This window comes from Ranitomeya imitator, chromosome 2 (assembly GCF_032444005.1).
Source record: "Ranitomeya imitator isolate aRanImi1 chromosome 2, aRanImi1.pri, whole genome shotgun sequence".
Taxonomy (NCBI): domain Eukaryota; kingdom Metazoa; phylum Chordata; class Amphibia; order Anura; family Dendrobatidae; genus Ranitomeya; species Ranitomeya imitator.
Genome location: NC_091283.1, coordinates 539,998,766 through 540,020,302, shown reverse-complemented (window position 1 = coordinate 540,020,302; position 21,537 = coordinate 539,998,766). Strand labels below are relative to the sequence as shown.

At 42.6% G+C, this 21,537-nt stretch overlaps 1 protein-coding gene across 2 annotated transcripts in view; it reads left to right on the top strand.

The window, feature by feature from the left end:
* The first annotated feature begins 5,114 nt into the window (after positions 1-5,114).
* Positions 5,115-21,537, top strand: part of RAMP2 (receptor activity modifying protein 2) — a 120,575-nt gene continuing 104,152 nt past the window's right edge. For both annotated transcript variants that reach the window (XM_069751907.1, XM_069751908.1), the window contains exon 1: positions 5,115-5,256. In XM_069751907.1, the coding sequence (XP_069608008.1) occupies positions 5,202-5,256 (55 nt within the window). In that variant the 5' untranslated portion in view covers positions 5,115-5,201. The remainder of the gene's footprint in view (positions 5,257-21,537) is intronic.

Sequence of the window (21,537 nt, the reverse complement as noted above, 5' to 3'; positions counted from 1 at the left end):
CAGGGAGGGGGCTCCCTGCGGGCTTCCCTGAGCCCCCTGCAGCAACGCGATGTGATCGCGTTGCTGCGAGGGTCTCCTACCTCCTTCCTCCTTGCTGGACCCGGATCCAAGATGGCCGCGGCATCCGGGTCCTGCAGGGAGGGAGGTGGCTTACCAAGTGCCTGCTCAGAGCAGGCACTTGGTAACGCTGCACTGCTCTCAGACAGATCGGTGATCTGTCAGAGTGCTGTGCAAACTGGCAGATCACCGATCTGTACTGTCCCCCCCTGGGACAAAGTAAAAAAGTTTAAAAAAAAATTTCCAAATGTGTAAAAAAGATTAAACAAAATATTCCTAAGTAATGAAAAAAAATATATATATTATTCCCATAAATACATTTCTTTATCTAAATAATAAAAAAAAACAATAAAAGTACACATATTTAGTATCTCCGCGTCCGTAATGACCCGACCTATAAAATTGGCCCACTAGTTAACCCCTTCAGTAAACACCGTAAGAAAAAAAAAAAAAAACGAGGCAAAAAACAACGCTTTATTATCATACCGCCGAACAAAAAGTGGAATAGCACGCGATCAAAAAGACAGATATAAATAACCATGGTACCGCTGAAAGCGTCATCTTGTCCCGCAAAAAACGAGCCACCAGACAGCATCATCAGCAAAAAAATAAAAAAGTTATAGTCCTGAGAATAAAGCGATGCAAAAATAATTATTTTTTCTATAAAATAGTTTTTATCGTATAAAAGCGCCAAAACATAAAAAATGATTTAAATGAGGTATCGCTGTAATCGTACTGACCCGAAGAATAAAACTGCTTTATCAATTTTGCCAAACGCGGAACGGTATAAACGCCTCCCCCAAAAGAAATTCATGAATAGCTGGTTTTTGATCATTCTGCCTCACAAAAATCGTAATAAAAAGCGATCTAAAAATGTCACATGCCCTAAAATGTTACCAATAGAAACATCAAATCGTCCCGCAAAAAACAAGACCTCACATGACTCGGTGGACCAAAATATGGAAAAATTATAGCTCTCAAAATGTGGTAACGCAAAAAATATTTTTTGCAATAAAAAGCGTCTTTTAGTGTGTGACGGCTGCCAATCATAAAAATCCGCTAAAAAACCCGCTATAAAAGTAAATCAAACCCCCATTCATCACCCCCTTAATAAGGGAAAAATAAAAAAAATATATTTATTTCCATTTTCCCATTAGGGTTAGGGCTAGGGTTAGGGCTAGGGTTAGGGTTAGGGCTAGGGTTAGGGTTAGGGCTAGGGTTAGGGTTAAAGCTAGGGTTAGGGCTAGGGCTAGGAATAGGGTTAGGGCTAGGGCTAGGGCCACAGTTAGGGTTGGGGCTAAAGTTAGGGTTGGGGCTAAAGTTACGGTTAGGGTTTAGATTACATTTACAGTTGGGAATAGGGTTGGGATTAGGGTTAGGGGTGTGTCAGGGTTAGAGGTGTGGTTAGGGTTACTGTTGGGATTAGGGTTAGGGGTGTGTTTGGATTAGGGTTTCAGTTATAATTGAGGGGTTTCAACTGTTTAGGCACATCAGGGGCTCTCCAAACGCGACATGGCGTCCGATCTCAATTCCAGCCAATTCTGCGTTGAAAAAGTAAGACAGTGCTCCTTCCCTTCCGAGCTCTCCCGTGTGCCCAAACAGGGGTTTACCCCAACATATGGGGTATCAGCATACTCAGGACAAATAGGACAACAACTTCTGGGGTCCAATTTCTCCTGTTACCTTTGGGAAAATACAAAACTGGGGGCTAAAAATATTTTTTGTGGGAAAAAAAGATTTTTTATTTTCAAGGCTCTGCGTTATAAACTGTAGTGAAACACTTGGGGGTTCAAAGTTCTCACAACACATCTAGATGAGTTCCCTGGGGAGTCTAGTTTCCAATATGGGGTCAATTGTGGGGGGTTTCTACTGTTTAGGTACATTAGGGGCTCTGCAAACGCAATGTGACACCTGCAGACCATTCCATTTAATTCTGCATTCCAAATGGCACTCCTTCCCTTCCGAGCCCTCCCATGCGGCCAAACAGTTGTTCCCCCCCACATATGGGGTATCAGCGCACTCAGGACAAATTGGACAACAACTTTTGGGGTCGAATTTCTCCTCTTACCCTCGGGAAAATACAAAACTGGGGGCTAAAAAATAATTTTGGGGGTAAATTTTTTATTTTTTTTTCACGGCTCTGCGTTACAAACTGTAGTGAAACACTTGGGGGTTCAAAGCTCTCACAACACATCTAGATGAGTTCCTTAGGGGGTCTACTTTCCAAAATGGTGTAACTTGTGGGGGGTTTCTACTGTTTAGGTACATTAGGGGCTCTGCAAACGCAATGTGACACCTGCAGACCATTCCATCTAAGTCTGCATTCCAAATGGCGCTCCTTCCCTTCCGAGCCCTCCCATGCGGCCAAACGGTGGTTCCCCCCCACATATGGGGTATCAGCACACTCAGGACAAATTGGTCAACAACTTTTGGGGTCGAATTTCTCTTCTTACCCTCGGGAAAATACAAAACTGGGGGCTAAAAAATAATTTTTGAGGGAAAATTTTTTTTTATTTTTATGGCTCTGCATTATAAACTTCTGTGAAGCCCTTGGTGGGTCAAAGCGCTCAAAACACATCTAGATAAATTCCTTAGGGGGTCTACTTTCCAAAATGGTGTCACTTGTGGGGGGTTTTAATGTTTAGGCACATCAGTGGCTCTCCAAAAGCAACATGGCATCCCATCTCAATTCCTGTCAATTTTGCATTGAAAAGTCAAACGGCGCTCCTTCCCTTCCGAGCTCTCCCATTCGCCCAAACAGTGGTTTACCCCCACATATGGGGTATCAGTGTACTCAGGACAAATTGTACAACAACTTTTGGGGTCCAATTTCTTCTCTTACCCTTGGGACAATAAAAAATTGGGGGCGAAAAGATAATTTTTGTGAAAAAATATGATTTTTTATTTTTACGGTTCTGCATTATAAACTTCTGTGAAGCACTTGGTGGGTCAAAGTGCTCACCACACCTCTAGATAAGTTCCTTAGGGGGTCTATTTTCCAAAATGGTGTCACTTGTGTGGGGTTTCAATGTTTAGGCACATCAGGGGCTCTCCAAACGCAACATGGTGTCCCATCTCGATTCCAGTCAATTTTGCTTGGAAAAGTCAAATGGCGCTCCTTCGCTTCCGAGCTCTGTCATGCGCCCAAACAGTGATTTACCCCCACATATGGGGTATCGGTGTACTCAGGACAAATTGTACAACAACTTTTGGGGTCCATTTCTCCTGTTACCCTTGGTAAAATAAAACAAATTGGAGCTGAAGTAAATTTTTTTGTGAAAAAAAGTTAAATGTTCATTTTTATTTAAACATTCCAAAAATTCCTGTGAAGCACCAGAAGGGTTAATAAACTTCTTGAATATGGTTTTGAGCACCTTGAGGGGTGCAGTTTTTAGAATGGTGTCACACTTGGGTATTTTCTATCATATAGACCCCTCAAAATGACTTCAAATGAGATGTGGTCCCTAAAAAAAATGGTGTTGTAAAAATGAGAAATTGCTGGTCAACTTTTAACCCTTATAACTCCCTAACAAAAAAAATGTTGGTTCCAAAATTGTGCTGATGTAAAGTAAACATGTTGGAAATGTTACTTATTAAGTATTTTTTGTGACATATCTCTGTGATTTAATTGCATAAAAATTCAAAGTTGGAAAATTGCGAAATTTTCATAATTTTCGCCAAATTTCCGTTTTTTTCACAAACAAACGCAGGTACTATCAAAGAATTTTTACCACTATCATGAAGCACAATATGTCCCGAGAAAACAATGTGAGAATCACTGGGATCTGTTGAAGCGTTCCAGAGTTATAACCTCATAAAGGGACAGTGGTTAGAATTGTAAAAATTGGCCCGGTCATTAACGTGCAAACCACCCTCGGGGCTTAAGGGGTTAACCAGGTGGAGTTAGAAGCCTTCCTACCAGCAATTTGGTGTAGTCCCTTGCTGTCTGTAGCTTCTATCAAGGTCCTCGTAGTTCTCTCTGTCCTCCTTAAAGGTGGGACACAAAACCCATATGACAGGTGACTTGAACCTTTTCATAAAGTCTCTATCACGAACCGGGCTCTATGCGCCACTGTGCCTCCTGGGTATTAGGGCGGACAGGTTACCTGTAGTCCAGCTGTCCTGCCTGTTTCTGCTGTGCCTCTTAGAGTCCAACGCAACCTCGGTCTTCTGGCTACCGGAATCTGCGCTCTGCAGGGAGGGAGCCCAATCGCAGCTGTCCTCCCCAGGTGTCACTCTCCTGCACTTTGCTCTCCTGCACGCTCTCTACAAATCTGTTTGTCTTCCTATGCTCTCTTTCTCCAGGAGCTGCAGCACCCTCGTGGCTGCACGGCCCCTCTAGTCCTTCTGACTGCTCTCTTCTCTTCTTGCCAGGAGCTGCAGACTCCCACGTCTGCACAGCTATACTCCTTGCTTATCAGCTCCGCCTAAGCTGAAGTTCCTTAACCAGCTCCTCTCTGGCAATCTCTGACTCACTGACTGCCTCTGGCAGATTGTTCCAGTCTGCTGTCTGGCACTCACTGACTTTCCCTCCAGACCAGAATGTATATATAGGGAAGTTCCCCTTAAACCAGATTTAGAGCTCCCCCTTCTGGCCTGGAGTGTGAACATGTTGCATGCTTGTGTATACCTGATAGAGAAGATCTTCGCTCGCTTCCAAACGTGACATCACTCTCCCTGTGAGGAAAGCCATGCCACTGTAACAACCAGGACCCAATCTTTATTTTACCAAATGTAAGTCCTATTTGAAAGGATACAAGCCCTCGCGAAACATGTTTAGGAAATAGATGATTAGATAAATCTGTTTGTACTGGTTTGGCTTAGGCAGAAGACTTTGATAAATCAGCCTCTCTGCTCCCTAATATTTAACACAGATGCTGAGGCGCAGCCACGACAGTAACTGACAAGGTTACATTGAACTGTTGTAAACTTCTGGTGCAGAAAGCCCCCTTTTTGCACGTCACGTCATATATGTTCGGTGACGGGTCTCCCGGTGGGAGGTCTGTTTCTAAGGCAGTGCTGAGTAATCTCATTATTTACACGAATTCTGTATTTGTGCAGGAAAAGGCTCCGCTTCCTGAAATTCTGTTCTCGCTTAATTCCCACTCAGCTGCTTGTGCTGTTTTAATAAGCTCGGAGAGAGGATGGAGAGTACGATTCTGTGCATGCTCACAAGCACGCTGTGTCTGTTCACTTGGGGTAAGCTTGTTTGTCCTGCCATGTCTCCATTTCCATTTAGACATAGATTTCTCAGCACATCTGTTTAGTGTAACTTTTTTTTATTGCGTTTCTTGATCTCATTTCCTTGAAAGTTGGATTCTAGGAAAAAACGATCAAAGAGAGCAACTTTTGGAAAGCATCTTTGCATTGTTATGCATTGTCTCCCACATGCAGGCTGCAGCCTTATTCCATTGTCATCCTCCACTTTGAAACTAGCAGCTTTTTCAATTAAAAAAAAAAGCTGCAATTCAAACAGGTCTATTGGCCTTACTATCTTGTGGTTAACACTTCATCTGCTGGAAGAGGTAAGCACCATGTTTTGTTGAGCTATTAGAAAGTGTCATTTTTGCTCCAGGGGATTTTTCTTGTAGTAAGGGGCATGCTTTATTGTTCTCCCAAGCTGGTAACCTCTTGCTCAAGAATCACAGATCTGCTTTTAATTATAATTGTTTAAAGACCATGTTTGCTTGTTTGCATGAACTTGCATACGACAAATGGATTAATGCATTTGTATGATCCTCTTTTCTTCTTGCAGCCTTTTTTTGTGTTATGTAGGGTAAAGTTTTCTCCATGAAGTGAGTGGGTCAATTTATGGAAGTTATTTGCATGCAAAATATTAAGTTTGAAGATGGTTGATTTTCAAGTAAAAGACCTATCTGGCCAAAGAGTCAAACTCATATGTCCAACTGATGAGAAAGTGGTAGATTGACTCTCTTATGAAATACGCCTACAAATTTCTTCTGCTTGGTACAACTTGTCTTTGTGCATCAACCTCCGAAGTAGTAATTTATTATTGCTGATCTCTTTGATAAAGCAAATCCTAAGCATACAGCATACATTACAAATGCAGTGTGTATCTAATAAACAGGAGGAGGATGTTTTGGCTCTTTCAGATGCTCATGATAATTGTTCCAATGTCAGATCGCAATGCACGGACTGGCTGCACTTTTCCTGAGCCAAGCATGAAAGCTTCATATCTATAGGAGATGTGCGGCCAGTCCGTGCATTGTGATCTGACATTGAACCGACTATCAGGGACATGTGAAAGAGAGGCCCTGTCGACAATAGTGTTATGGCTTCCAATTATAATGCAACCATGACAGATATGGGCAACATAATTGGGGTGTTTTTAAGGCTTGTACAGACTACACTTTTCTTGCCATGAAAAAGAGCACAAACCCTGACAAAATAGCCAGAATATGTACTATATACAGAACCTTAGGTTTTTCATTAGATGCTTCTGAAAAGTATTACTATCCAATTATATTATCACAAACTCTACGTATATGCTTTAATTTTACCATGTTCTATATTTTCTGTACAGCTAAAAGTTTACAACTATCCTCCTTTCTGCTTTATGACTCCAATAACATCAAATAATGATTTCATAATCTTGCACCTAAACTTGAATGATGACATCTATTGTCTTCATGGCTCAACTTAACCAGAGAATAATCGAATAAGCTAAGGTCGATTTCCCTTGGCAATATTTAGATCAGTACTTTTAGGCCAAAACTGAGATGTGACCCTACAGAAAGAAAGTAGAATCAACAGATTTGCACCTCTTCCAAGTTTAGGACCTACTCCTAGTTTTGGCTTATATGGACTGATGCAAAATATTGGCAAAAATACTAAGTTAAAGGCCGCAAGTTTTTATATTGGTTTTAATTCACTTAATGTTTTCCAGAAACTGTATATATATTATCCACTTTACAGTAACCCTAAGATGTAATACTTTACTTTCCACAGCAGAATATACAGTACATATACAATCAAGTATCAATTTCCTTGTATTACAGAGTCTATCAAGCTGGTTAAATTAAATACAAGCATCACAAAGTAAAAAAAAAACTTATTTTTTTGATACGGAGCCTTTATTCCTTTATTTTTATGATCATATGGATATCTTTGTTCTATTGGATCAGATTGTAAATTAGAGCTCTAAATGGCAATGGAGGTTCGTCAAGTTCCTTTATCAAACATCTCATTATGTAATTCTGCAGTACTAACGTAAAAACTGCACACCTTTAAATAAAATCAGGTAGTAGTAGCTAAAATGGGCACACTTGGCTTCAATGTGTCCACAGAGACTCCTATTAAAATAGTTCCCCTCTGACAATTGCACATAGTGATAATTTCATGAGCTTTGAAAGACTGTAACCACATACAAAGGAGGAGGGGCAGTTTTAGTTAGAAAAAAAGTGTACTTTTTTCAACACACTAAAAACCAGTAAGAAAGCCAGAAACATGGATGTCGTGTCAGAGCAATTTCGGCAAGAAATTGTGTCAGAAGGCTTCTTACATTATGAAATTGTGCCATGAGGCTATATTGCAACCTGTGGGGGGTGGTAAATGGCGCTATGCTTCCTGGGTCCACTTTGCAAGTTTCTTGCTTTCCACTTTCCAAGTGAGCCCATAGTTCAGTACAGTGCACAGTGCAGTGACATAGAAAACTAGGATGGATACAAACTAAGATTGAGCAAAAATAGTTAAATGAGGATTATATTAAAAAAAATCACCAGATATTCTTCAATTCCACCATGCACTTTCTGTTACCATTTGGTTTATAAATTGTCCCTAATGGCACCTGTCCTCAACAGAGAGGTATATAGAGAGGTCCTGCCCATATAGGAAGAGATCATTGCCTCCTGGTGATCACAATCTGAATTTTAATATAATATTTTAGGTCAAATTTGTAATTACTTATTTGTTCCTTTAGAGCCTTTTGACATACTATAAAGTCTGAAAATGCTTCTCCAGTGTCCTTGCATAATACACTAGAGATTAGTATTAAGGCTGTTTCTAGTAAAATCACAATATAGGTCTCAGAGATTAAAACCTTATGCAGTGATAAATTATAATGTAAAAAACAGCAATGCTTACCAGCTGAAAACAATAGAAACATAGAAACATTATACACAAGCAAAAATGCAGCACGGGATTACAAACAATTATGTAAGGTACAATCAATCAGAAAAATTACTTTATCATATGCAATAGAAATAGTCAGTGGCTGAGACATATTCCATGTTATCACGTGCATCTCGTATGTATTATATTGAGAATCCCTTCTAGGATGTCTTTTACACATAGCATTTATAGGAAAAATGCAGAATTACTCTCTGGACAGAAATTGACTATAATTCAATGAAGTATCTTCTACTGCCAAAGAAATCCAAGTACAGCATTCAACTATTTCCCACAAGCCCAAAGATAATGAATGGACAAAAACACAATGAATGGCGTGGAGGCTGAGCGCACCTACACGTTATTATTATTATTATTATTTATTCAAGGCAGAGCTCACCAGACCCCCAGTTACCAGGAACTCTGGGGGATCAAGTCATCCTTTATCTTGTAATGAGGGATAACTTTTGATTCTGGGAATAACCCTTTAAATTTTATATTAAAAAAAGCATTTTTTACTTTGGTGTTTTTCTTGCACTTTTGAATCAGTGGTATTTTTTTCAAGTGCAGCATGCTATGATTTGCCAATTTTTAGCCAGTTTGTAGCCATTTTCTCCACCGCATATCCCCCCATGCAAAAGAAAAAGAGGCATGTATTAACACGCCTTGACATGCCATGACATTTTTTATTTCAGGAGCCTTTAAATCACATGATATGCCATAAATGTACAAGATTGGCAAATGTCTTTACCCTTTCTGATCAGCCTTTTACATGCCCTCAGAGGTAAAAGCATACAACAATACCAAGTCCATCCAAGAAAAACCAGCAAGAGATTTAGTTCAAGGATCCTTCATGTGAAGCCGTGATACCGTTACTTTAAAGGGGTTGTCTGGGAGTCTAGCATTAAAGGCCTATCGTTAGGATAGATCATCAATGTCTGGTCAGTTGGGGTATGAAATTCGGTATACCCTGCTGATCAGATGTTTTGGGTGATGAGAGCGGCTGGAGCTGCTCAGTTACGGAACGGCACAGCACAGCTCTGCCAGCTGTATAGTGGCTGCAGCGGGGTGTGGCATATCCACTCCCTATTCAAATCAGTATTGTGTAGTAGTGCAGTATACAACACTGGCCACTATTGCACTGCTGTGCTGTGCATCTCCATAGCTGAGTAGTTCCAGCCACCGCCAAAACTGGGAGTAGATGATTAGCGGGGTGGCCGGGTGTTGCACCCCACCAATCAGACATTGATGACCTATCCTAAGGATAGAGTAATGTTCAATCACTGCACACTCTTGATAGATGCTTGTGAAGTCTTTATTATACAGGTGTAGATGCAGCCATAACACAATTCATGAATAAGGAATTTGTGCAGGGATAGAGAAAATTGTGAGGCGACAAGAACATAATGTTTTGACCCTCATAGGGTCTTATTCATATAGTCGCTGTTGGCAAAGTTCAAAGTTCACTGAACGGTGTAAAGGATATCCTACTTGCAAAAGGACACTTGGGTCTTTGGTAAGTCCGGCGCACCTGTGCCTTGGATTGTAGGCTGCAATGTGACCTACCCAGGACCCAAGTGTCCTTTTGCAAGCAGGATATCCTTTACACCGTTCAGTGAACTTTGAACTTTGCCAACAGCGACTATATGAATAAGACCCTGTCACGGAGTTACCGTGACAGAGCAGTACCAGAAGACTGCAGCGTCTAATGGCTCCTGCTTCGCCGCTGAGAAGAAACACTTCTCCGGTGTATTAAATGTGTTTACCTTCAGCAGGACAGGTTTTAATTGGACAATGTGGTAATCCCTGCTTTCAGCTGTGTTCGGTTAGCCACTCCTCTCTCCTCTAAAAGCTAGGCCTTCTGGCCAGATCCTTGTCTGAGTTAGCACTTGCTAAATAGACCTGGAGAGTGAAGAGCTGGTGTCCGGAGAGCTGGAGGAGTTTATTGTGCGACTGTTGCTTGGTTTCTATTCTTGGAAATTCCTCATCCTTACCTGCCTTATTTTCTTCCCCCATCCTTCACACCCTGGTGAATATCTCTGTTATTTGTGAGAGTATATTTGTGTGAGTGGAATTTTCTTTAACCATTGTCTTTGTTCCCCTATTTGTCGGGTTGGTGTACTGCGGTACATCGTAGCACCTCTCTTCCCCTTGTGGGGGAAGGGGACAGATGCAGGGCTGTAGTTAGGAGACAGGGCGAGGGCGGAGGCCCCCGACATCCTCGCCATCTGAGGTATCTCGGGGAACAGGGCGAGTTAGGGTGCCTTCTAGTGCTAGGGCCAGGAAAGGTGCCCCTGGTCCCAGTTTACTCGCCAGCCCTATCATGATAGACCCAATTAGGGTCGAAACATTAGTTTCTTGTCGCCTCACTATTTTCTCTATCCCTGCACCAATTCTTTATTCATGAATTGTGTTATCGCTGCATCCACATCTGTATAATAAAGTCTTCACAAGGTTCTATCAAGAGTGTGCCCTGATTGAACATTACACTGTACGGGGGTTGCCATCCCACTTCACCAGCACCTCGGATCTCAGCAAGATTGCTCGCCACACTACCCGTCTATCCTAAGGATAAGCCATCAATGTTAATAACAAGGACAGCCCCTTTAATGGGTGCACACGTTGCAGGTTGTTATTTATTTCCAGCAGCAACATATTGTAGTTGTGTGACTGTTTTGCACTTTTTGCACTGGTTGTCTGTTGTGACTCTCACAAAGATCCTGCTGCCTCTTGCTCTCACACATTAGAGAATTTAGTAAGAATAACATTTAGTACCCCCTCTGGTGGCTAACGTATGCCCTTATTTTGGCCATTCCAACAGTCTTCCTCTGACCCATTCAATCAGCAGTGGGCTTCTCTGAACCATAGCCATACACCCAACAAGCATTTGGCACCAATTACACGTCTTAGATCAATTCTCCATAGACTCTCCCCAAACATTTAAACTTATAAAAATGACTACCGAAAACAAAGTTTAATACAAATAATTAATCTTTTTGCAGTATTAGTTGCATGATTAGAACCAATTAAAAACGGTGAATCATCAGGTTAGCAGTAATCAAAAGGGAGTGTACATAATTATTGTTCAGACATGGAAATAAAGCTCATATGAAGGGCTCCACTGGTGATAAATATTATGGCGCTATTAATGTCGTTAGTAGCTTCCTCAATGGTACATACGTTATTTAAAGGGAACATGTCACCAGAAAAAAACGCTATCAACCTGAAGTTATGGGCTGCAGGTTAATAGCGTTATCAATCTGCCTGGTGCTTGTGTTTAGTCAAACGCTGCTGGGAGGAAATGCAGGTTAATAGCGTTTTTTTCTGGTGACAGGTTCTATTTAAATAAAGTATAGATGCATACATGCAAATGATTAAAAATAATATTGGTCATAAAGAAACACACATTGGCGCTAAGTGCTTTACTTTCATAGAACTCCATACAAAAGATGCAAGGACTACAAGTGAAAGGCTACCGATTGGCTGCATGACTCGCAAGGCATAGCAATGTCATGTGAGCTGCGGCAGACCTGGCACCAACAATGCTGGAGCAGCAGCAGCACCAAAGGTGAGTATACACTTTTTTTTCTTCTTTTTTACATGAATATAGCAATTAAGAAGGGGTTTTCCAAGTAGTCAACAACCCTTTTAAGTGCACAGGGCCCAAGACACTGCACAGTAAGGAAGTGTGATAGCAGCACCAGGGAGATTAAAACTGGATACCTGGGTCATGCAGACTGTGTGATCATTCCCATAGGTATTTTAAATCTGCTCTCGAATTATATAGGGGCGTCATCAGTTTGAAGCGGTCAGAACTGCTGATTGACTCTCTTAAATCCTGAATTTGCATGTTAATTACATTTATTTCTTTATAAGCCAAAAACAACATAGTGTAGAAAATGTACTGAAATTTGTGTAATGGAAATGTATTTATTATTATTATACATTTTTATAGCGCCATTTATTCCATGGTGCTTTACATGTGAAAAGGGGCAAATATAGATAAATACAATAAACACGAGGAAAAAACAGGGCACTAACAGGTACAGAAGGAGGGAGGACCTGGCCCGCGAGGGCTCACAGTCTGCAAGGGATGGGTGAGGATACACTAGGAGAGGGTAGAGCTGGTTCTGCGGCAGTTCAGTAAGTGGAGGATCACTGCAGGCTGTAGGCTTGTTGGAAGAGGTGAGTTTTCAGGTTCTTTTTGAAGGTTTCTATGATAGGCGAGAGATTGATGTGTTGGGGTAGAGAGTTCCAGAGTATGGGGGAAGCACCGGAAATGCGGTCTTTGATGCGGTTGTGGGAAGAAGAGATAAGAGGGAAGTAGAGAAGGAGATCTTGTGAGGATCGAAGGTTGTGTATAGGTAAGTATCTGGAGACCATGCCACAGATGTATGGAGGAGACTGGTTGTGGATGGCTTTGTGTGTCATAGTATGGGTTTTGAACTGGAGTCTCTGGACGATAGGAAGCCACTGAAGGGCTTGGCATAGGGGAGAGGCTGGGGAGCAGCGGGGAGACAGGTAGATTAGTCGGGCAGCAGAGTGTAGAATGGATTGGGGTGGTGCCAGAGTGCTAAAGGGGAGGCCAGAGATTAGGAGGTGGCAGTAGACAAGGCGGGAGATGATAAGGGCATGCACTAGTGTTTTTGTGGTTTTGTTGTCGAGGAATGCGCGGATCCAGGAAATATTTTTGAGTTTGAGATGGCAGGAGGAGGCAAGGGCTTGGATATGTGGCTTGAAAGTGAGGGCAGAGTCGAGGATCACCCCAAGGCATCGAGCATGCAGGACTGGGGAAAGTGAGCAGCCATTGACCTTAATGGATAGGTCTGGTGGAGGGGTACAGTGAGATGGGGGAAAGATGATGGATAGGGTTGAGCGAAACGGATCGGTCATTTTCATAAGTCGCCGACTTTTGGCAAAGTCGGGTTTCATGAAACCCGACCCGATCCCTGTGTGGGGTCGGCCACGAGGTACGCGACTTTCACACCAAAGTCGCGTTTCGATGATGCGTTCAGCGCCATTTCTAAGCCAATGAAGGTGGACGCAGAGTGTGGGCAGCGTGATGACATAGTTCCTGGTCCCCACCATCTTAGAGAAGGGCATGGCAGTGATTGGCTTGATTTCTGCAGTGTCACAGGGGCTATAAAGGGGCATTCCCGCCGACCGCCATCTTACTGCTGCTGATCTGAGCATAGGGAGAGGTTGTTGCCGCTTCGTCAGAAGGAGGGATAGCGTTAGGCAGGGTACATTAACCCCCAAACTGCTTGTGCTGTAGCGATTTCCACTGTCCAACACCACCTTTTGTTTGCAGGGACAGTGGAGGGTACATTTTTTTTTCCTCAGCGCTGTAGCTCATTGGGCTGCCCTAGAAGGCTCCTGATAGCTGCATTGCTGTTTGTCCGCCGCTGTGCAAACCAACTGCTTTTTTCAAAGCACAAATCCTGTTGCTCCTTTCTTTCTGCACAGCTATCTTGTTTGTTTGTCCCCACTTTTGACTTTTTTGTGCAGCAGTCCACTCCTTGTTATTGCTGCCTGCCATACTTTGCTGAGATTACTGCAGGGAGATAGTAATTGTAGTACAGTCCCTTTTTTTTTTTTTTTTTGTTATATCTCTTCAAGCCACTTTCTGCCACAGAAAATATACTCAAATACAGTGGCCCAGATTTATTCACTAGTCTCCCTGAAGAAAAAAAAAAGGTGCAGATTAAAATTGGCAAATCTGCATCAGTGGCAGTCCTGTGTGTGGCATCTGTGTCTCATTTTCTGGCACAGAAAACATACAGTCTAACAGTGGGTCTGATTTCTTGCCAATTCTCCCATAAATAAAAAAAAATAGTGGGAGATTAAGATTGGCCATTCTGCCTCAGTGTCAGTGCTGTGTGTGGTATCTGTCTCTCATTTTGTGCCACAGAAAACCTAGTGTGTAACACTGGGCCAGATGTTTTGACAATTTTCCCAGAAAAAAAAAATAGTGGGAGATTAAGATTGGCATTTCTGCCTCAGTGCCAGTCCTGTGTGTGGCATCTGTCTCTAATTTTCTGCCACTGAAAACCTAGTGTGTAACACTGGGCCTGATTTTTTGACAATTCTCCCCCCCCAAAAAAAATAGTGGGAGATTAAGATTGGCATTTCTGCCTCAGTGCCAGTCCTGTGTGTGCCATCTGTCTCTCATTTTGTGCCACATAAAACCTAGTGTGTAACACGGTGCCAGATTTTTTGACAATTCTCCCACAATAAAGTAAAACAAGTAGGAGATTAAGATTGGCATTTCTGCCTCAGTGCCAGTCCTGTGTGTGCCATCTGTCTCCCATTTTGTGCCACATAAAACTTAGTGTGTAACACTGGACCAGATTTTTTGACAATTCTCCCAGGGAAAAAAAATAGTGGGAGATTAAGATTGGCAATTCTGCTTCAGTGCCAGTCCTGTGTGTGGCATCTGTCTCTCATTTTGTGCCACAGAAAACCTAGTGTGTAACACTGGGCCAGATTTTTTGACAATTCTCCCAGAAAAAAAAATAGTGGGAGATTAAGATTGGCCATTCTGCCTCTGTGCCAGTCCTGTGTGGTGCATCTGTCTCTCATTTTGTGCCACATAAAACCTAGTGTGTAACACGGTACCAGATTTTTTGACAATTCTCCCCAGAAAAAAATAGTGGGAGATTAAGATTGGCATTTCTGCCTCAGTGCCAGTCCTGTGTGTGCCATCTGTCTCTCATTTTGTGCTACGAATGGCTACGAATTTGATGAGAGACAGATCTCAGAAGGCTGCACAAGTGTTCTCTAATGAGACAGGTGATTTGAATGTGGCCCCGGACTTGCATGAGGGTTTGAATAAATTAGAGAAACTTTTGCTGCAAGAAACGAAAATATGGTGGGATCAAACAACTCTAAACAATTATATCTCTAAGGATATGGTCCCGAGAGGACTGCGTATCAAGAAGTTACCCACTACCATTTATTCAACTGAATTTATGGAGGAATGGAATACTGTTCTGAGCAATTGCTCTTTGAACCTTATGAAATTGATTATTAAATATGAAGATACCTAATTGAAAGAGGTTCAGCAGGAGATGGAAGTTATCAACACTTCCCTGGTTCAGTTTAAGACAACTATGCACTTTGATTCACTTGTTAGCAAGATGCATGACAATGTCAGTACACTAGAGGATGACATCATGGAAAGAAAAAGAAGGAAATTTGCCCGTGATTTAAACGATTATGCCACAAAAAAGGTTTATGATTGGGGCCAATGGGAGAGCGGCAATAGGACTCCTAGATCTATTTTGAAAAACAGCTCAACCAGTCACAAACAACCAGCAGCCAAACCGCATGTAAATTTTAATTCTTCTGATCCCGACTCTTCGGACAATAATCGCAGTGTCTCGGACTTGTCTTCTGGAGAAACTTCAACCATTGGAAGAAAAAAGTTTTTTCAACTTTCAAAAAATGCCAAAGGCGGGGCGGTAGGAAGCACCGCAGAAGGCTGTGGAGTTATGACCCGTCACAGGAGACGTCTTTTCAAATGAATACTACCAACAACGATAATGTCTTAAATATTTCCTGAAGAAGTCTTACATCGGACCAATTGGAAGTTCTCTCCTTAGGTCTTAATTTTGTTCCCAACCAGAAATTTGATTTATTCGCTACTATTCTAGATGTCAATAAATTTATGCGCAATTTGACTGTCAAAATGCATTTTTTGGACAATACTAACGATGTAGACCCAGGTGATAATATCAATCATCATGAGGTCCCTGATAACGAATTTTTGGGTTTGGATTTTTCCGAACAAATGTCTCTGGTTACCTTACAATCTCTCAACACAGAGAATCAGCTTAGTATTCCTACTGTTAATCAATCTCCTGATTTTGCAGTTAAGAATCCTTATTTTTATCCTGTCCATGCCAGATCTGAGTGCATGGACAGGTTTCAGGAGATTGTGGAAAAGGAATTAAGAAAATTGAGTAACAGTATGTCATCTACTATTTGTAATTTCAATACTAAGAATTTTTCAAGCAGACAGTGGCGAGCATTGCAAGAATTAAAGGAGATGGAAGACGTCATAATTAAGATGTCAGACAAGGGAGGATTGGTGGTGGTTTTGAATTCATCTGATTACTGCTTCAAAATTATGGAATTACTTTCGGATACGTCCACCTATGAAAAATTGAGCTCTATTCCGTCAATTAAATTCAAAGAACAAATAGATATAATCATTGAGGAAGGTTTTAGTCTTGGTGTCCTTTCAAAAAAACAAAAGGATTATTTAATTGTTGCAGATCCGGTATGTCCGATTTTACATGGACTTCCTAAAGTCCACAAGAGTGATGCCATTCCACCTATGAGGCCAATAGTCTCCGGCATTGGCTCAGCTAATGAGATTTTGGGGGAATGGGTTGATTCAGAACTTCATCCTCTTGTATGCAGAATTCCTGGATACATCAAAGACTCTAAGGAGGTGCTTAATGTTTTATCGGACAAAATGTGGCTTTCCAGTTATTCTTGGTTATGCTGTGACGTAATTTCTTTATACACGTGTATTCCACATGATCTGGCAATGCGTGCCCTCCAATTTCATTTAGATGGATTCAGTGATTATTCAAGTGATTTAAAGAATTTTATTTTACAGGCTACCTTCTTTCTTATGACGCATAATTTTTTTTCTTTCAATGGTACATTTTTTTTACAGAAAGCAGGTGTGGCCATGGGTGCTAAATTTTCACCTTCCCTGGCTAACCTTGTTATGGCATTTTGGGAGTATGAGTTTCTTTTTTCTGTGTCCAATCCATTTTTGTCCTGTCTAGTATGGTATGGCAGATACATCGACGATTTGCTCATTATTTCGGGTGCCGATGTATCTGCCATACCGGATTTTGTGAATTATCTTAACTCTAATCCATATAATATTCGTTTCACTTACAGATGGGATTCTAGCCATGTTCACTTTTTGGATCTCAGTTTGAGTGGTGTGGCTAATTGTTTAATTTCAACAAATACTCATCACAAATCACTTAGTGGCAATACTATTCTGCACGCTAGCAGTGGCCATCCCAAGCATACAATTTGTACTGTTCCGGTGGGTGAATATGTTAGAGTCAAACGCAATTGCAGTAAGAACTGCGATTTAAAGAGAGAATTAGATCTGGTATCGGGCAAACTTAAATGCCGCCACTATCCAGTTTGGACTCTTAACAGGGCACAAAATATCGTCAGTCATAAGAAACGGGAGGATCTTATTGCTCGCAAGCCAAATATGTCATCAACTCCCCGTGATGGTAGCAAACCTTATGTTTGCTTCCAATTTAGCCCCCAGTTCCATCAAATTAAGGGTATTATTAATAAATTTCTCCCTATTTTATATGAAGATGAAAGTCTGGCTAGAATTTTACAAACTGGCGTTAATGTTGTGGCTAGAAAAGCCCCCTCTATAGGAAATAGAATTTCGCCGAGTATGTTTTGTAATAAGAGTCAGAGGAGCAGAACATGGCTTGACTATAATGGTTTCTTTAACCCTGCTGTTCTGTTCGGTCTGGGGAGACCTATTTTGAACTTTGGTATTTTTTGGGGTGTTCAAGATGCGGTTCTGAAACTTGTGGTTGATTGACTTAAATGAGGATGGGTCGGTCGGCCACGGGTTTCAGAGCCGCATCTTGAATATTTTAAAGAATATTGAAGTTCAAAGTCGGTCATTTTTGACTAACAGAACAGCAGGGTTAAATGTGGTTCCAATAAATGTAGAACATGTGCACATGCGAATGTTACAAAAATGTTTCATAGTAGCGATAATTCTCAAAGTTTCAATATCAAGAAATATATTAATTGCAACACCGATTTTGTTATTTATAAAATTGATTGCACCATGTGCCAGTTATTATGTGGGGTGCACGTCACGCAAATTGAAAATTCGGGTAGGTGAACATTTATATGACATTGGTCACACTGGTAATTCAACCCGTACTATCTCTGCGGCTTCGAAGCACTTTATTTTAGTTCATGCTCGCAGCACTCAGTTTTTTCAAGTACAGGGAATTGAACGGGTTAATAAACCATTACGGGGTGGAGACATGAGATGATTGCTTCACACTCGTGAGGCTTTTTGGATCTATTACCTCAACACCCGGTTTCCTGCAGGTCTCAACAAACGTAGTGAACTGATGTTTCATTATTAATGTTATTTGTATATGTCTTGCTATGGTTTTTAAAAAGTAATTTTTTCTGTTTATTTCTTTTATTATATGTCCAAATTTTGTTAAGTTATGTGCGATGATTGTGAGTCCTTTTTTATCTGAAGGACCTTGTGCTGGATCATGTGACCACTTGCTTGGGTTGCATTGGTCATTAGGACTTATATAATGAGCACACAAGTATATGTATGCAGCTTTGATAAAGATCCGTAAGTGATCGAAATGCGTCGCTGTTCCTGTCCCGGTGTGCGGCCGGAGAGCATGTACCCACTGTTTTTACATTGGCACAATAAAGTTTCAAGCCTGGATTTTAAGAATATGGAGCTGGAACGACTTTTTTCTTTTTTCCTCATCTCATTTTGTGCCACATAAAACCTAGTGTGTAACATGGTGCCAGATTTTTTGACAATTCTCCCACAATAAAGTAAACAAGTGGGAGATTCAGATTGGCCATTCTGCCTCTGTGCCAGTCCTGTGTGTGGCATCTGCATCTGTCTCTCATTTTGTGCCACAGAAAAACTAGTGTGTAACACTGGGCCTGATTTCTTGACAATTCTCCCAGGAAAAAAAATAGTGGGAGATTAAGATTGGCCATTCTGCCTCAGTGCCAGTCCTGTGTGTGCCATCCGTCTCTCATTTTGTGCCACAGAAAAACTAGTGTGTAACACTGGGCCTGATTTCTTGACAATTCTCACAGGAAAAAAAAATAGTGGGAGATTAAGATTGGCAATTCTGCCTCAGTGCCAGTCCTGTGTGAGGCATCTGTCTCTCATTTTGTGCCACAGAAAACCTAGTGTGTAACACTGGGCCTGATTTCTTGACAATTCTCCCACAATAAAGTAAAACAAGTGGGAGATTAAGATTGGCATTTCTGCCTCAGTGCCAGTCCTGTGTGTGCCATCTGTCTGTCATTTTGTGCCACAGAAAACCTAGTGTGTAACACTGGGCCAGATTTTTTGACAATTCTTCCTGGAAAAAAAAATAGTGGGAGATTAAGATTGGCATTTCTGCCTCAGTGCCTGTCCTGTCTGTGGCATCTGTCTTTCATTTTATGCCACAGAACATATACTGTATAAGAGTGGGCCACATTTCTTCAATATTCTCCCTGAAAAAATAAAAAGGGGGAGATGTTTATTGGTAGTGTCTGCATCTACGTCAGTCCTGTTAGTGGCATATCTGTCTGCCACTGAAGCTGTGTACTGTTATACATTGGGCCTGATTTTCCCTGCAGTCTCACCCACCTATGAAGGGATATATAAATCCAACAGAAGTTTGAGTTCACCTTGTAACTGCTTGTACAGTAACAAATACCGTTAGTTTGGTTACGTTTTTCAAACAATGAGGAAGTCTGGTGGAAAGGTCGTGGCCGTGGGCAGTCATTGCCAGCTGGTAATGATGGTAGTGGTGGTGGAGCATCAGGTGGTCGTGGGAAAAGCAATATAGCACCTAAGTCTCGAGTTGTTGAGCCAGCTTCGTCGTCTGGCTACACAAGGCCTCGAACGCTCCCTTTTCTGGGAGTAGGAAAACCGCTTTTAAAGCCGGAGCAGCAAGATCAAGTTTTGGCTTTCCTTGCTGACTCTGCCTCTAGCTCTTTCGCCTCCTCTTCTGAAACTGCTAAATGTAAAAGCAGCGCGTCGTCAGTGGATGTTCACGGTCAGGGACAAGTTGCTTCCTTGTCTTCTTCACCAAGAACAACAGAGAAGGATGCGTCAGGCGACACAACGGGTTACTCCATGGAGCTCTTTACACATACCGTTCCTGGGTTAGAAAGTGAAATAGTTAACAGGCCATGCCCATTACAAGTTGAATCGGACATGGAGTGCACAGATGCATAGCCACAGCCAGATTACTATGCTGTTCCTTTGACTCAGACCAGAACATTGCCCTCGCAGTGTAGTGATCCAGAATCTGACCCTGATGAGACTATGGTGCCCCGTCACGAACGCTATACCACCTGCTTACATGGTGACACAGACGAAGTTGCACACGAGATAGAAGAGGAGGTCATAGATGACCCAGTTGTTGACCCCGATTGGCAGCCATTGGGGGAACAGGGTGCAGGCGGCAGTAGCTCTGAAGCGGAGGAGGAGCCACAGCAGGCATCAACATCGCAACAGGTTCCATCTGCCAGGCCCGTATCTGTCCAAAAAAGCGTGGCAAAACCAAAACCAGTTGTAGGAAAGCGTGGATATCCGGTTAAAGAAGCTCAGTCTGCAATGCCTGAAAAGGTATTTGATAGTAGAAAGAGCAGACCTGGGCAAGATGCGGCCCGCGGGCCGCATCCGGCCCGCCTGATGGTTTTAAACGGCCCGCCAGCTAGCTGTCACTTCTGACAGCCGCCCCCGGCACCGCTCGGCCAGCTGCTTCTGAGGCGGACCGCTGGTGGCTGGAGTGAAAGCTAACTACCACATGCTCCCATGACAGGCTATACAGCTGAGCATGTCTGTGCTCGGACACTGTGTGCAGACGGCTGCAGGCAGCACATGTGACCACACAGCTAGCGGGTGTGAGGATGCGGCACGCTGACACTGCGCGGCATGCACGGTGCCCGCCAGGATGCAGCGTGTGAGGATGAGTGCGGGGATGAGCTCAGCTTCCACTTCCGGGGGAGGACACAGCAGCCGGAGCCGTAGTACTGGCAGTGGCAGCAGCGGATCGCATGGGTGAAGGGAAGCAGCCCGCGTCCTGTCTGTGTAGTCCAGGCTGCACTGCAGCTGCTCCGGTAAGGTTCCTGCTCACACGTGGGGCGGGGGGTGTACGGGTGCCATCACTGTGTGGTCATAGAGGACTTATATGCGGGCTCCCCTCCCCCAGGCGCCAATGTCACATGCGGCCACATTCCGTGCAGGTCCCGCTGCCGCAGATGTCGGTGCCTGCAATGGTGGCAGCAGGACGTGCAGAGCTCCTTGTATGCCCCCTGCTCCCGCCGCGCTGCTATCTTGTCCTTTGTGGTCCCCTTCAATGCTGGGGCACGCTTCTCACCCCTCGTAGGTTCATGCCGGGGAGTCCATTCTTTTTGGAATAATAGAATGCAGTGTCCTGTGGTGACAACTACTCTCAGCACGTGTGGGGCGTGCTGGGAGTAGTAGTGCACTAGACATGATTGAAGACCACTGAAATGCTGAGTAATGGTTACACGAGTATTTGGGGGTCAGATGTGATTCATTGC